A 12,272-nucleotide genomic window follows, 5' to 3' on the forward strand; every position below is an offset into this window, starting at 1 on the left:
GTATCTGTTGACCGATACTCAGAATTTTCAATATCGTATCGGATCGGATTGGTTCTAAATAAAAATGGTATCGTTGCATCCCTAATTTTTTTTTATTATTTTTATTTTCTTAGGATATATTTTTTCACATTCCGATTCCAATGTCTAAATATTCTTTATTTTATATAACATTTTTTGTTCTTTGAAAGAGTGTACTTGCATTATTATGCTATATTGTCATACTGTCATTAATGAGTGGCATAAAATGGTTGTAAAATAATAATATCAATAATAATAATACAATAATATCATTTATCGCAATTAATTTTGGTGCAATATATCGCACAACAAAAAGTAGTTATCGTGACAGCCCTAGTGTAGACAAGGAGTTACAAGCTTTATAGGGAAAGTGACCCCAATAAGAATATTTTAAGTTAAAAAATAACAATAATTTCTCAATATCACTTTCCAACCTGCTAGTCGTTCATAAAATCTCTGTAACTCATAATAGCCAGTTCCAAAATGACATCATCCTCCAAGAAGTGACAAAGTTTTAATTACACAAACCATAAAAAACTAAGTATTCTGTTGATGGTTTTGGACTGAACAAAGAATTGATATATATCAAAAAGTAGCTTCAGCAAGAAATATTTTGTTTGATAAAATTTATTACATATACTCTTTTGGACCATAAGGGTGAGTAAAGGATGACAAAATTTTAATTTTTGTGTGGGTGAACTATACCTTAATTTATTTTATTAATTTTATTATTATTACTATGGAAATATGAAATTATTTCTTTAATGGAAATGATACTCTAAATAATAAACTAAAACTGTCAGTAGGTGGTGGTAAATGTCTTAATGATTAAGTCAAGTAATTTATTCATTCATTTCACCGGATTTGCGGATCATCACCATCAGACCGATCGGTGTGTGTCATCAAAATACCGCAAGAACTCCTTATGCTTTTGAACTGCTCTAGCGGTACTTTTGATGTCATACACTGATCGGTCTGTGCAGCGCTGCTTCAAATCCAACGCGCCTATATGGCCAATGGTTCAACGCGCCAAATGGTTCATCCAATTCATTCAAAACGTGCATTAAGAATGAAATGCCGCTGTGTGTTGCTTGGAGATGAACAGTTCTGTTTTGTCTTTATATTTTCGTTGGCAAAATTGAGCAACACAGACAACATTGTGTCTAAAATTATTAACAACTTATTTACTGAACTGTTGTATAAGATCAGTAACACATTTGCACTCATGTGATATTGCACTTGGCCTATTGCTCGTGTGATATTGCTATATAACTATAGGATGTAAATATGAGAGAAAAAAACTCAAACGGGCATTTTTGCCCCATATCTTGAATTTAAGGGACATTCTAACTACATTCATGCAGTGAGTTGTTGCCCTGCATCATATTTGTCATCAATCAGCTGTATGAAATGTCAGATGACCCACGTAGGTCTGGGGCGGGGCAAGTGCGTTAAATGCGTTAATAATTTTAACGTGTTATTTTTCACCATAATTAATTAATCTAATTAACGTGTTAAATTACAAGCCCTAATATATACAGTATCTCACAGAAGTGAGTACACCCCTCACATTCTCGCACAGCCCTAGTATGTATGTTAGTTGGTCCCCCCCCAATGTTCAAGACATGGTTATGGCCTTGCTTTAAGTTGAACTGCTTCAAGAACCTCGCTACTGAGAAATGTCATGTAGCTTTTCAGTTGCAAAATTATTTTATTGATAAATTCACGGGGCAGCGCTGACAACTTTTTTTTGTGAGTGATTTGTAGCTACTGTCTGACAGTCACTGAGGAAGTTGCATCAAAACTATGCTGTTTTTCTAGAATCTGTTGTTGAAACGGGCTGCACAAATCTACATTACTTTAACCTATTCAAACTCACCCAGAGCCCAGGATATCAGGTGTAGAGAGTGAAACGTCCCACTATCAAAGCTCCTTACTGGATACACCTCTGAATAGTCTTTCTGAAGCTACTGTATACAGACTACATGCTATCATGCATTAGTAATTTTCTTTCCTATAACTAAATTGAGCGTACCCTTGGCTGTGATGAATGTCAGTGTGTGAAATAATAATGTAGTCCCATGCACTGCTGACCATGCGTACTACATATACAATGTGTTTCCTGCATTATGATGAAGTCGCTTGTCCCTAGGGTGTGATTTATATTCTGTTGCCCACACATTCCAATCGTTCCTTGGAAACTCATGCAGATCTGGTTTTACGGACTGTACCATCAGGTTTTTATCTGGATAATTTTTATGGAAAGTGACAACTTGCGCCAAAGTGACTTTTTCTTTCTCATTTTCAATGCAGCCATCCACGAGTTCCCCGAGGATATATTCACCAACAGACAGCGTACTCAAGGAGCTGTACTTCTACACATATTTGCGGTAGGAGAACTTTGTGTGCGCACGTCAATCAACGTCTAGCCTTGCTCACCAGTTGACCTTGTCATCTAGGATAAATGGTGCTTGTCTTAGAATTTTATGACAATTATAAATAGTTTGTTAGCTCTCGCCATCATTTATGACTGGTTATGAGTTTGCCGTTGGGTTCACGGTGCTGAAACCACCCTGTCAGCAACTGCTTATAGAACAGAAAACCATTTAGACATGCAACTTGAATTATTTCTGTACATCAAGCCCCATTATGGTGCATCTCATTCTTGTCTATCTTCCCATTTCAGGCTCTATATATGTTTCTGGCCCTTGCTATTGTCTGTGATGACTACTTTGTGACCTCTCTAGAGAAGATCTGTGAGGTGAGAATAAATTGGCTGTGGCAACGATGGGCTTCCAGTTCCCAGAATCACTTTGACCTGTTCTTCTAAACCCATTTCCAACACCTTCCTGTTATGCTGGATACTAGATCTTGTAATACTAATATGCAACTCTATTAGAGATAGGTGTGGGTGGTTGGTTTGAGTTTTTCTTTTTAGTTTTAATATATTTTTTTAATAGGCAATTTCTTAGAGAAGGTTTTAGCATGCTGGCAGCCTGCTGTGCTTTAGCCATCAAAGCACTGTCTTTGTAATAAATTATAAATTTTTTACAATAAACTTCGACAAATTAATGTCCGACTTCAAATCGCCTGCTGCGGGCAATGTTCTTATTATACATAATCCTTTAAAATTTATAACTAAAGGTTATAGTTATTCAGCTGATTTATTTATTTATTTATTTTTTGAATATCTGTCAATTACTCAGCATTTATTGTCAAAATATCCCTAAAAAATGTGCCTGATCAGTGTCTGGGCAACATGACTCTTAACCCAGCCAATTCCTTAAAGGGGTCATATGATGTTGCTAAAAAGAACATTATTTTGTGCATTTGATGTAATGAAATGTGTTTATGCTGTTTAAGGTTCAAAAAACACATTATTTTCCACATACTGTACATTATTGTTTCTCCTCGATGCCCCGCCTTTCTGAAACTCGTCGATTTTTACAAAGCTCATCGGTCTGAAAAGCGAGGTGTGTCACACACGGCGGCCTCTCATTCTCAGTTGTAATTTATTTATTTATTTACTTCATATTGTTTGAAACCTGCTTAATTTTTGTAGTGTAGCAATATTTTTTTAGAAGAGTTTTTATGCAAATGTTTTAAATGTAATGACAGTGACTGGCTACATTAAGGCATATACACTGTCATTCAAATGTTTGGCGTCAGTAAGTTTTTTTTTGTTTTTTTTTGCAAGAAATTAATGCTTTTATTCAACAAAAATGCATTAAATGAATCAAATTGATAGTAAAGACTGACATTTGTTACTAAAAATCATCAAATTCATCTATTCATAAAATAATCCTGAAAAAAAATGTTTACACAAAAACTGTTTTCAACTGATGATGATTTGATTATTTTATTTGAGCAGCAAAAATTGAAATTTTACTGCAGCAGCAAATTAGCATATTAGAAAGATTTCTGAAGGATCATGTGACTCTAAAGACTGGACTATTGATACTGAAAAGTTAGCATTGCTATCACAGGAATAAAGTACGATTGAAAATATTAAAATATAAAACAATTATCTTCATGCTGCTCTTTTCCAGTTTTTAGTGTAAAAAGTAATGACTAAAATCATTTGAGTGAACTGTTCCTTTAAGAGCTGCTAGTCATTCAAACAACCCAATTATTTAGACCTTTTAATTATGGCCTCCGCACATCCTCTGTGTGATTCTGTATGTTCCTCCCATCCATCAGAAACTGCACCTGAGTGAAGATGTAGCAGGAGCGACCTTCATGGCAGCTGGAAGCTCCGCCCCCGAGCTGTTTGCCTCTATAATTGGTAAGCCACACGTACAGGTGCTTGTATGTGCATTTATTAGTCATGTGTCAACAGATGCTGTGGATCAGGACTCTCTTGCTTTGTTTTGCAGGTGTGTTCATAACACATGGAGATGTGGGGGTGGGTACCATAGTAGGCTCAGCCGTGTTCAACATCCTGTGCATCATCGGCGTGTGTGGGATATTTGCGGGGCAGGTGAGAATCTCTCTGAGCTCTGTATACACCTCTCTTCCTTTGGATCTGCTGTGACTTTTGACCTTTTCATGTTTTCATCTGAGCATTGCAATGTGAAAATTAATCAACAGGATTGTTTTTTTCCCTTTCAAACAATGGTTTATTTTTAAATATTCCATTAAAAAAAGTGAAAGTTCTACCACATTAAATATAGGCTTTGCAGGCAAATACTTTGGTTACTGTAATGAGGTCCAAGAAAGGCCTTTTTAAAAGCACACTGCTGTGATATTTTTGTCTTTTGAGAAATAAAACCTTTTTTTTGTTGTGGCTTATGGCATGACTTGAGGGTACAGTAGACGTGATAAATTTAACAAAGCAAAAAAAAAGCTTTTGTTGACTTCTGTTTACAAAGATCTTCTCTTTTCCCACTAGGTTGTTTTTCTCACCAAGTTTGCTGTGTTCAGAGACTCAATCTACTACATTTTATCTGTGGTTGCCCTTATTGCAGTAAGTGTCATTAATCTAATGAGCTTTGGTATCTAAGAGGCAAAATAGAGTAGGTTCTAGAAGTAAAAATCCCATTAAATTTCTCCACAAAGAAACTGATAATTAGCAATAACAAAAAAACACAAAAAAAACTTTCAAAATAGGTGGACCATGAGCTTTGAGGATGTTAAACAATGGTTTAGAAGCTTTTATGAAGAAAAGTCAGTAATGCTTGTAGAAGTTGTTGCCATTATGGAGTAGAGTATTTCTAAATGGGCCAGTAACCACCAAGAACACCCCAGCAACCAAGTCAAAGGATCCCACTTCAGTATTATTCAATACGCTTCAGATGTTTTTTATTAAAATCAGTTACTTTATTGCTTTATTTTGTATTGTAGTTTCAGATTTGATTCCAGTATTTGCTGTGCCCTTATAAAATACTTAAAGGGATAGTTCACCCAAAAATGAAAATTCTGTCATTAATTACTCACCCTCATGTCGTTCCAAACCCGTAAGACCTTCATTCATCTTCAGAACACATATTTTTGATGAAATCCGAGAGCTTTCTGACCCTGCATAGAGAGCAACGCAACATTCAAGGCCCAGAAAGGAAGTAAGAACATCATTAAAATAGTCCACGTGACATCAGTGGTTCAGCCATAATGTTATGAAGCTACGAGAATAATTTTTGTGCGCAAAGAAAACTTTGAAAGAAAAGAGACTTTATTCAACCATTTCTTGTCTTCCGTGTCAGTCTTCGCACGCGTTCACAAGAGTACCACGACACGTGTGTGGTGCTGCTGACACATGAGCTGGCGTTCTGACGTAGAACCAGATGCACTGTGCCTTGTTTGCAAGCAGAGGACGCACACATGTGTCGTGGTACTCTTGTGAACGGGTGCCGAAGACTGACACAGAAGAGAAGAAATTGAGTTTTCTTTGCGCACAAAAAGTATTCTCGTAGCTTCATAAAATTAAGGTTGAAGCACTGATGTTACATGGACTATTTTAACGATGTCTTTACTACCTTTCTGGGCCTTGAACGTGATAGTTGTGTTGCTATCTATGCAGAGTCAGAAAGCTCTCGGATTTCATCAAAAATGTCTTACTGTGTGTTCTGAAAATGAACGAAGGTCTTACAGGTTTGTAACGACATAAGAATTAATGACAAAATTTTCAATTTTGAGTGAACTATCCCTTTAAATACACAGATATAAAGACAATACTTGTATCTTTGTCAGTCTTTCTTTTAAAAAGCAACAACAAAAACGTCTCAGGTTACTTATGTAACCATGGTTCCCTGAGTAGGGAACGAGACACTGCGTCCTCTAGGGGTCGCTATGGGGAACGCCTCGTCGTGACCCGTGTCTGAAGCATACATTGAAAAAACACCAACTCGTTGGCCGGCGACAGCCATGACGTCACTACCGGTGCGACTATAGTATAAATAAGCGCCGGGAGCTACACATCATTCACTTCTTCGTCTGAAGCTTGCATCCGCAGCATGGCAAGAAACCTAGAGGACGCAGGGTCTCGTTCCCTACTCAGGGAACAATGGTTACATAAGTAACCTGAGACGTTTTGCAAGTTTCCATTACCTTCTCCCCTTGGGGATCAATAAATACTTAAAATTTTAAACTTGTTATATTTTTTGTATGGTTTAATATGTTTTTGGGCAACTTTAGGGGCTAGTTATCATTTGTGTCACTCAATATAGGCAAGTAGCTTGAAGCCTTGACTGGAAAAAGCCACTGAATATCGCAGGGCAGGAGGATTGAGAAAGGCTCAGCCTCAGCTTCTTCGCTCTCTTCATCCATTTCCTGCTCTTCCTGGGCTGAACCCAGCAGAGCACTGGCCCCTGGATCAGATGATGTTAAAGAGAGAACATCATCCTCCAGCGGCTGTCTCTCGCCCGCTGCCGATGAGCGTGAGAGGGAAAGCCCCTCTTTAAACTCACCGGCCAGGTCCACCTGAGATCCCCACAAGCTCATTCTCCTCCGTGCCTCAGCAGCGGCGGGTCCTGAACCGCGGGGAGCAGATGGCTGCCCCTCTTTACTTGAAAAGAGAAACAAACGAGAACTGAGCTTTTTCATTGGAAAAAACTGGGGCTCGTTGGTTTGGTTCAAGTCTTTATTAAACATCTTTAAAAAAAAAAAAAATCTGAAGAAAATACTGGGTTGTCACTGTTGAGCTCTATAGAGCATGTAATTAAGACATGCACTGAAAATCTGCTGCCACTCCATAAATATTTACACACTCTGCACTTTTCTTTCAGTTTATTTATGATGAAAAGATTTTGTGGTAAGTGAACTTCTGAGTATATTTTATTCTGATTGGTTGAAGGCAGACACATGATTGTCTTTCTCCTCCTCTGTCTCTGCAGGTGGGAGAGTCTGATACTGATTGTCATGTATGTTGGCTACATTATCATCATGAAGTGAGTCCACCTTCGTTTTGTGTACTCATTTATTTAAACATCCGATTATTTATTTTAGTTAAAACTATTTAGCCTTAAGTATTTTAAATTATCATGTTTTCCATTAATATTTGACATTTTAAATAAAGGAGTGTGTTATTGAAATGTTTATTGCTGTGGTATGAAATAAGTGTTTAATATTGAGTCTTTGCTGGTATTTGACTACTTAAAGTCCCCATGAAATCAAAATGAAAGTTTTTTGGGTGTTAGTCCTGGCCTGTCTTCCTGTTTCAGTTAAAATGATGTCAACACATAGAGTAACGCTACGTGTTTCGAAGCATTTCAGGGGACCTTTAAATTTTAGTAAAGTGACAGCATAGAACTACATGGTACTTCGATGTGCTAAATGAAGGTGCAGTTACATTTACTGCTGTTCAGTAAATTTTCATGCCAAAATCCAGTCATTTCAATAGGATTTTACAGAATCAGGATTTTTGTGTGTCGAGTCAAAGATTTCCCCATGCAGATTTTGTTCAAGTTGGTCATTTGCCATATCGAACAACAGAAAGCTGCTTGGTTTGAAAGTAACTTCTGTGTGAGCTGTGCTTCATAAATCACTACACTATTGACAATAGACAATTGAGCTTTTTTGCCTGAGAAATCAGTTTGTGTGTTTTTGTTTTGTTTTGTTTTTTAAAGGTTTAACACTAGCATGCAGAACTACTTTTCGGGGAAGGAAGACAAGAGTGTCGCCAATGGTAATACGGTCATCAGCGAGATGGAGGATGGTAATACATGTTATGATCAGTTTTGGGATGATCCATCATGGCCGTTACTCAGACCAGGTAAGGGTAACTAGACAGGCTTCCTCGTGGGCTAGTAGCGACTAACCCTCTGCCGCTTGCAACAAAGTCAGATCTTGTTCTCTTTAAATGAATTCCACTCTACTATCTGTATTTCTGCTGTTTGTAAAACCTACGCCAACAGCACTTACTGAAAGCGTAGCCATCTGACATCTCTTATGAGAGGCTGACACTTTGCTTCCTTGCTGAATAACTGCGGTGCGCTTTCTGTTTCAGAGCGTGGTGTCCTGTAGTGCAGCTCTAACCGTTGTGCTGCGTGGCGCTCTCTGTCACCCCCCTGCTGAAGCCTGTCTGTTTAGCCTTACTAAATCTGCCCTGGCTCCTGTCTCATCCTGCAGTGCTCGCTCTCTGTGTGTGTGTGTGTGTGTGTGTGTGTGTTCATGTCTTTCTCTCACAATCAGTGATACAGCCTTCCACTCGTTTACAAAATAGTATCTGTCACTGTCTGATTGATAAGGTTTGCATTCATGTATTCAATTGAGGTTTTGTAAAGATATCTGCCAAGGACAAAGGCAAATGAAATACAGATATGGTAACATAACATCACAACATTAAATCAGAATTGAGAATGTTCCTGGTGTCATTGTGTACAGTTTATCAATGCATGATGTCCCACGGAGAAAAAAAAACATTTTTTTTTTGCCATTTAATTAGCACTTGAGGCACAGAAATCACTCATTTTACCTTCAAGTTAGATTTTACCAAGAATATTCCTTTAATATTGTGAATGTCTTTGGTCATTGTGTTTGTCTATATGTAGTTAATAGTGTATTGGCAATAGAGCTCTTCCTGTGGTGTCCTGCAGTAATCTGCGGGATAGTTGAGGATTTCATTTCATGTCAGTATTCTGTGTGTCGATGGTTTCTGACAGTATCCTGAGGCGCTGAGAGGTGGGCCTACAGTGTATCCCAGCAGGAATCAGTCTCTCACTGACAAATAGGACTTTAGATTGAAAATTGTGACACATCCTTTTTCTTTTGAGTGTGTGTGTTTACAGTCCTGCTGGTTTCTGTGCGCAGTTGTTGTGAGGATTTATTTATTTTTGGTCTCTTAGGGCAAGTTTGACAGTTATGTGTGTGTTTTATGAACAAATACTGTACATGCTGCACGTATTGAGCATGAGTACAATGTATAGGTGCACTTACAAAAAATTTTTCCTCCGTGTCCGCAGTAAAGCCCAGTAAAGAGTACACTAGGGGCTCTGTTGTGATGGTGGACGAGATGATAAATTCAAGCCCTCCGCATTATCGGTTCCCCGAGGCCGGCCTCAGGGTCATGATCACCAACCACTTTGGGCCCAAGACACGTCTGCGCATGGCAAGCCGACTTATCATCAATGAGGTAAGAAAATACACTAGCTGAGTGAACGGTAATAATTTTTTGGTCCATACAATGAAAGTCAATTGAGTTCAGTGTTGTTTTGGACCCCATTTTGTTCCATTGTATGGACAAAAACGCATCCCCTTCACAAACTACAGTATCTAGCGAACTTTTCACAATACATTCAGTTCCTGATGGATAAAATTTGAATCCCCATCTTACTTATTGTTCCTTTTTCGAACATCATCTTTCGCTTGGAAAATGTCACAATACAGAAGTCAAATGGGTTGTAAACACTGATTCCTGTTGAATTCAACAGATTAGAGTTGCAGATGTGTTCAGTTATTTTACAAGCTCTTCAAATGCGGCTCATCTGTTGAGAATTCAGAGTCTGCACGATCCGGTTATAATAGAGCATATTTAACACTGGGAATCCGGAGACTTGATTATAAGCCGGAGTTCAAGCCGGAGCTTATGGGCCAGTCTTTGTTGGCTAACTCAGCACTGTGGAGTTCTCACGTCAGGTAGCCTAGTTCTGGGTGTGAGGCTGATTAAACTGTTTCTATAAATATCCACACGCTGGCGTTCAAAGAATTGTGTTAGAAATTCAAACCCCTGTTACAAAGACTGTTGAGGAATTTGATGGTGACATGTCAGCTAGTTAAGAGAATTGAGGCTGGGAATGGTGTTAAACTGTTAGTACTTTGACACAAAAGGTTGCCAGTCTCGTCAATATAACATTTTAAGGGATAGTACACCCAGAAATGGAAAAAAAAAAATCCTTATTTACTCACTCTTGTGTTATTTCTAACACCCAAGTGTTTCAGAAAATGAGCATCATACTAGTGGAAAAATTTCAAATTAGCTTAACTGAAAAGCGTGGGTTTGTGAGGAAATGCATAAGAGTGAATCATGAAGCAGTTTTTGCACCCTGCCCCTCATACAGCAGCAGCGGCTGGCAAAGATGGCCAATGGGGTGGATGCAGTGTTGGTGGCTGATAAGAAAGCTGACACCATAGAAAATGGCAACGTAGCGGAGGACAAACTCACTGAGGAGCCGGAGAGTGAGCTGTCATCTCCCTTCGTCTTGCCTGGTGAGGCGGTTTCACTTTCTCACACATTAACACATTGGCTCTTTAACCGCATGTAGTGACATCAGTGCATATGAAGTCACAGTATAGTGGACCTATTCACATAGTTCTTACACTGTGTCCTAACCAGCAAGGTCCCTGTGGCGATATTAAAAATGGAAATATCAGGTTATTTTAAAATTGGGATATCTAGATCTGGATTCAAGTAAGTAATGGAAATAGCTGTGCGTGTGTTTGTATGTATGTCAGTATGATTTATTTTTTTTCAAAATGACATTAAAGACTTTTACAATATTACAGAAGACTTCTAGTTCAAATAAATGCTTTTGAACTTTATTTATCGTGCATCCTGAAAAATTTAGCACTGTTTCCAATCATGACATATTATGCAACACAACATTGATAATAATAAGAAATGTTTCTTGAGAACCAAATCAGCATATTAGAATGTTTTTCAATATTTGTCACCACAGGAATAAATTACATGTTAATGTATATTAAAATAGAAAGCTGTTTTAAATTGTAATAATATTTTAAAATGTCTAATTTTACTGTATTTCTGATTACATAAATGTAGCCTTGGTGAGCATAAGGCTGTAAAGGAAAAACTGTAAAAGTTTTGGAAATGTTGAACTTCCATGTTCATCTGTTTTTGTCAGTTATGAGTATAATAAGTCCTGCCCACAGTGAAATCACATTGGTCACATTCACAGTATTTTCAAATATTTATTTACTTGTTTGTTTATTTTTGGTCTGTATTGCTTGATCAATTGTAAATGTTCTTGGTACCACATTGTTCAGTCTGTTCAGAGTAAAACTATTGTGAGAAAATCACATAAAGGGATCACTTTTGTTATGGATCTCTCATTTTGTTGAGATTATAGCTTTTTTATTGCATTCACTGCCTGTGTTTGGAGTGCCTTAAAGGGGTCATATGATGCGATTTCAAGTTTTCCTTTCTCTTTGGAGTGTTACAAGCTGTTCGTGAATAGATAAGATCCCTAAAGTTGCAAAGACTAAAGTCTCAAACTCGTCCACGCCCTCCTAAAACGCCTCGTTTAAACACGCCCCACATATCTACCTCACTATGTGGAAATATTTACATAATGCGCCCAAATGTGCACGCAAAGAAAGAAGGCGTGGTTTCAGTAACCGCAGTTAGTGTTGAAGCAGCCTTGTCAGGGAGACGCTGTGTGTTTCTAGGCGAAAGCAAAAGCACTTTATTTGGCCTTCCGAAAGTAGATGCATTAAGATTATTTACAACTGTAAGTACGTTTTCATATTTAAAGAATTTGCCACTGACGATTCAAACGTGAGTTTTGAGCAGTGAGTAGAGCTTATTGTTTGTCGTTTCTCCGATCACAAATGCAGACATGGTTTTGTTGCATGTAGACATGCAACGCAACGTGTAAAAAAGTAATTATAATCAGTAATTATGTCCCCATTTGATGCTACAAATGCCTCATTTATAATGGGTTTTATTGGTGTTGTCTCATCGCGCCGGGACACGGCATCACAGTATGGTAAAGGGCGTAACATTTCCGCCACACGCTTGAGGTATTTGGCCAATCACAACGCACTGGATAGCTGGCCAATCAGAGCACACCTCGCTTTTCAGA

At 38.0% G+C, this 12,272-nt stretch overlaps 1 protein-coding gene across 1 annotated transcript in view; it reads left to right on the top strand.

Annotated features, from left to right (window-relative positions):
* slc24a4a (solute carrier family 24 member 4a) overlaps positions 1–12,272 on the top strand; it is a 51,093-nt gene that overhangs the window by 34,795 nt on the left and 4,026 nt on the right. The window contains exons 5-14 of the mRNA XM_016540969.1: positions 2,332–2,408; positions 2,705–2,779; positions 4,219–4,303; positions 4,395–4,498; positions 4,910–4,984; positions 7,239–7,264; positions 7,347–7,400; positions 8,079–8,224; positions 9,414–9,583; positions 10,509–10,656. Of these exons, the coding sequence (XP_016396455.1) occupies positions 2,332–2,408; positions 2,705–2,779; positions 4,219–4,303; positions 4,395–4,498; positions 4,910–4,984; positions 7,239–7,264; positions 7,347–7,400; positions 8,079–8,224; positions 9,414–9,583; positions 10,509–10,656 (960 nt within the window). The remainder of the gene's footprint in view (positions 1–2,331; positions 2,409–2,704; positions 2,780–4,218; positions 4,304–4,394; positions 4,499–4,909; positions 4,985–7,238; positions 7,265–7,346; positions 7,401–8,078; positions 8,225–9,413; positions 9,584–10,508; positions 10,657–12,272) is intronic.

Source organism: Sinocyclocheilus rhinocerous, unplaced genomic scaffold (genome assembly GCF_001515625.1).
Source record: "Sinocyclocheilus rhinocerous isolate Xijiao unplaced genomic scaffold, SAMN03320098_v1.1 scaffold1419, whole genome shotgun sequence".
In the NCBI taxonomy this organism is placed as follows: domain Eukaryota; kingdom Metazoa; phylum Chordata; class Actinopteri; order Cypriniformes; family Cyprinidae; genus Sinocyclocheilus; species Sinocyclocheilus rhinocerous.